We start from the raw sequence: 4,238 nt of genomic DNA, 5'->3' as shown, positions 1-4,238 counted from the left end.
GTGATGCCACACAAATGTGGTGCCTTTTTGATTTTTCAAAATAGCAAGAACACATAAAATAATGTTTTTTTATTGATCACAACAAACATATTTATTGGGGTTTTAATAACAACTTTTTTGTATTGCTGCATGTCACCTAGTGGATTAAAAGAAAAAAAAATACATCAGCTAATCGTTGGCCATTATGGCATCCAAATTTGTTATACCAGAATGGTACTTTTTTGTAATGATTAGCTGTACTGGTCATTGCGAAAACCACTGATTAGCCACCATAATTTGAAGCAAATGGCAGTACATGGCAGGGTAGTTATTTAATACCAAAAATCATTAAATAAATTCGATTTAAATAAAGTATAAGCTGAAAAAAATAGTAAAATAGATTATTACCCTTTAAGTTAATATATTAAAATTTTAGGCATTAAATTATAAAGAAGAATATAAAGTTATCAATCAGATTCTATATTTAATATTTTTCTCTCACCTCATCATTGAATTCTCTTTTTCTGGCTCACCTCTCTTAACAGATCCCTCACCATCGTTTCATCATAAAATATAATAAACACGATGAAACATATTATTAAATACTGAACATAGTATATTAAACATTATTAACTTACATAAATAATAAATGAACTTCTAGATTTATATGTTAAATACTATTACTATTTATTGGCAAGTGGAGATACATTGTCCCCTTTAAAACAATATTTAACACTAGTATATACTTAGTCTCTACTGAGACAAATCCCATCTCATTGGGGCATTTTCATCATTCGTGTCTGCAGGGGCATTTTGGCCATTTCCTATTCTACATGTAACATGTATTTGCCTTCAAATAGGGCAGCCTTCCCATTAGGAGGTCATCCTAGACAGAAAAGTGCAATGTTTCCCATGAAACCCACACTTAATTGAAATGTCTAAATCCCATTAATAACATAACAGTAACCCTCTAGTGGGCAAATGATACCTCACTAAAACATAACTGTAAACTGCTAATCGGCAAATGATATCTCATATTCGACAACGATAGAAATTATTGTACTTTTGGGAAATTCAAACTTCACACCGCCTCATCAAACCAAAGAACGGTTGATTATCGCTTTGATTGATCCAAGTGAATATCACAAATTTTCGTTTTAGATGTAAATCTGACGGATACCCACTACGGATCCGAAGTTGTTCCCCCAATATATCGATAGAGATCTGTCATTGTTCTTCGAGTGATCTGCAAGACTGCAACTTTGAGCTGGGGGAGATGAAGGGAGAGGAGAGGGAAGCGATGGCGGTGATCCGCGACAAGGGGGAGATGAGATCGTGGTCGAGGTCTCGGAGGAAGACGGGAGCTCGCGTTGCGCTGGTACCCACCATGGGATTTCTCCATCGAGGTCATCTCGCGCTCGTGGAGGACGCCAAGCGCCGAGCCGAGTTCGTCGTCGTCTCCGTCTACGTCAATCCCGGACAGTTCGCCCCTTCCGAGGACCTCGAATCCTACCCTTCCGATCTCGCCGGAGATCTACGGAAATTGGATGAGCTCGCCGTCGATGCCGTCTTCTGCCCGCCCGATCTGTACGATTACGGGGGATATGGAGGGGTTTCAGCGCGCAGAGAGGTGATGGCGATGTCGTGTCTCGAGGATCGAGGGCGGGGAGGAGCTGTGCATGAGACGTGGATCAGAGTGGAGCGGCTCGAAGAGGGATTGTGCGGGAAGAGTAGGCCTATCTTCTTCCGGGGAGTTGCCACTGTTGTTGCTAAGCTGTTCAATGTGGTAGAGCCTGATGTGGCTGTGTTTGGGAAGAAGGATTATCAGCAATGGCGCATCATTCGCCGCATGGTGAGTGAAAATTCGTCTCAGCGAGATCATCCTTCTCCGGATTTTTGAGATTCTTTCGATGAAATTAACTAGTTTTTCGGTCAAATCTTTTGTTTTATTTCCCATCTGGTTTGATGAGTGATTTTCTGTGGGAGAGAGGTCGATTGCCTCTTAGGATACGTCAAAGAAGAATGTTTAATCTCAAAAGATAATGTAGTGTAAACTCCAAATCCTGGAATTGAGAGGTAAGACTTAATTTTTTTTTAAATAAAAACTCTCATCCGATGCATATTTCTATCTTCTTATTGGAGATGTTTGATTTGTTCGTTCTCAAGATCTTGTGATTCTTTCGGCTCCCTGGATTTTCTGAAATTGAATTTGGCTTGCTTTTCCTCCGGAGAACTGCAATTTTCTTGCCGTTTTCTGCTAGATGGTCAATTGGGTTTGCTCTCTTCTCCAACAATTGAGCTGACGGGATGAACTGGTCCAGGTTCGAGATCTTGAATTTGATATCGACATCATCGGTGCAGAAGTTGTGCGCGAGGCGGATGGCCTTGCCATGAGCTCCCGCAACGTCTTGCTTTCTCCCACAGAGCGCCAGCAGGTTCTTTCGTTGTTTTCTCAATTCTCTTCCATCAGACTATTTAGAACACGCAGGCCATGACACGCTGTTAACCTTTTCCATTATTGGCGATAAATGATTGGCTGTCGTTTTCATGCCATCGCTGTTAGCCTTTTCCATCGTTGTTTTTTTTGTTATTTTACTCTATCTTTCCTTGTGTGTCACTTAAGCAGAGAGTTACATGTTCAGGCATTATCTATCAGTGAGTCGCTGTCAAAGGCGAAGGTCGCAGCTCAAAATGGAGTCATCTCTTGCAAGGGCTTGCAGGCTTCCGTAGTTGAACTCATAACACAGGCCGGAGGTCGAGTTGATTATGCGGAGGTAAATCCTGACATAAATTCCTCCCCATTGCAATTTAATCAACTGGTTTGACGTTTATTTAGTTTGTAAGTTATTTCCTTTTTCCCAAAATATAAGCCTTTTAAGTTTTTTCCCTAGATCTACGCCCTTTTGTTTTATTCTGATATCCTATTTTTTTAAAGCATACGTGATCTTACAAATGACACTATCTTAATCTTCTGTCTGCCCATAATTCTTGATATGGTAACCATCCCTTTTGGAGACAGCCAAGGGTGTTGACTGAAGGCCAGTGTGGCTTAGCCGTCCTAATCTCCTCCTCGACTCTCTTCCCTTCAACCCCTTGTGATGTTTCTCTATTAGCAGATTATTAGGCGTATCTCCCTAGGCCGAACCCTCCCTCCTCTGCAATCAATGCCTCTATCTCCTTCGCTTCCGACCCTCCACAAAATCCCCCTTTTGTCCTATTTGGAACTTTCAGGTTTTTATCAGTTATTTTGGGAGGGTCTTGTCCTTGACTACTTGATTTATTCAATAGATGAAGAGTAATAAAATATTCTTCCATTTTGCAGATTGTGGACCAGGAGGATCTTCGAGTGGTGGAGGAAATAAAAGCCCCTGTGGTGTTCTGTGTTGCTGCGTGGTTTGGAAAGGTGAGGTTGATTGATAACATTGAAATCAACCCATGAAGATGAGCGCCATAATCTAAGGTAAATGCTGTCTTAAAATCCTTTAAATATGAAGCTTGTTGCTGAATATGCAATCTGCCACACGTCAAGAACTGTAATTATGATAGAATCCGATCATTTATTAGGGTCAAAAGAAAATTACTTTACATGGCACACGCTGATGGTGTTCAAAAAGGCCAGGGCGCCAGTCAATCTGGGGGTAGAGGGACTCAGAAGGACAAGAGACCATCTAGGTTTATGGGGTGGCGACATTTTTGTATATGGGCAAAACTATATTATGTCTCATACCCCTTCGGCGAAGACTGTAAAATAATGATATTACCTTGAGTTATTCAGTAGGCTGGGCTTGGTTTGGGCCTATTTCTTTACTATTCGTTGCTCTGTGGATGGAGTTTTGTCACTGGTATCATAGCTGCCTCCCGGTTGCAGAGGGAACATGTATGGTCTTGACTCGGGCAAGATGTATCCTCTTGAGATGGATAAAAGAGAGATATTTTATCAGCATAGTCGCCATTTTTTTTTTTTAAACAATCAGCATAGTCGCCATTACGTTGCAGCTGGACCTGGCCATGCCCACAATCAGTCTATCCATGCCCCTGACTGCAGAGTGAGGGGGTTATGTAATAGATAATGATATTAGGCATGGAATGAGCCAAAAGAAACCCCAATATACACACGGGCCCACAAGTCCAAGCCTATGAAAAGGGAAAATGTGGAATAAACTACCATACTTGGGGTGTTGATGTAGAAGAGCTGACCTCTCACATGCAGATGGAGTGAACCCGTTCCCTGAGACCATCTTAATTGGTGGTGGTGGTGG

At 41.5% G+C, this 4,238-nt stretch overlaps 1 protein-coding gene across 2 annotated transcripts; it reads left to right on the top strand.

Annotated features, from left to right (window-relative positions):
- The first annotated feature begins 1,213 nt into the window (after positions 1 to 1,213).
- On the top strand, positions 1,214 to 3,786 carry PANC (pantoate-beta-alanine ligase). 2 transcript variants are annotated; one of them, XM_078586452.1, is made up of 5 exons: positions 1,214 to 1,831; positions 2,301 to 2,414; positions 2,622 to 2,753; positions 3,302 to 3,439; positions 3,544 to 3,786. In XM_078586452.1, exons 1-4 carry the CDS (start codon positions 1,256 to 1,258, stop codon positions 3,416 to 3,418), a joined length of 939 nt encoding a protein of 312 aa, XP_078442578.1. In that variant the 5' UTR covers positions 1,214 to 1,255; the 3' UTR covers positions 3,419 to 3,439; positions 3,544 to 3,786. The 2 variants fall into 2 exon arrangements, with proteins under 2 accessions (XP_078442578.1, XP_078442577.1); XM_078586451.1 differs by having other exon boundaries at positions 3,302 to 3,786.
- The last annotated feature ends 452 nt before the right edge of the window (positions 3,787 to 4,238 follow it).

The sequence above is a fragment of the Wolffia australiana genome, chromosome 14 (genome assembly GCF_029677425.1).
Source record: "Wolffia australiana isolate 7733 chromosome 14, ASM2967742v1".
NCBI classification, from domain to species: Eukaryota; Viridiplantae; Streptophyta; class Magnoliopsida; order Alismatales; family Araceae; genus Wolffia; species Wolffia australiana.
The sequence above is the reverse complement of the archived record's forward strand: the minus strand, read 5'-3'. Positions and strand labels throughout refer to the sequence as shown.

Excerpts from the sequence above, each read along its gene's own strand:
- PANC (XM_078586452.1), top strand. The coding sequence starts at position 1,256 with ATGAAGGGAGAGGAGAGGGAAGCGATGGCGGTGATCCGCGACAAGGGG. Across the intron at positions 1,832-2,300 it reads GGCGCATCATTCGCCGCATG|GTTCGAGATCTTGAATTTGA; the intron begins GTGAGTGAAAAT and ends GAACTGGTCCAG. Across the intron at positions 2,754-3,301 it reads GTCGAGTTGATTATGCGGAG|ATTGTGGACCAGGAGGATCT; the intron begins GTAAATCCTGAC and ends TCCATTTTGCAG.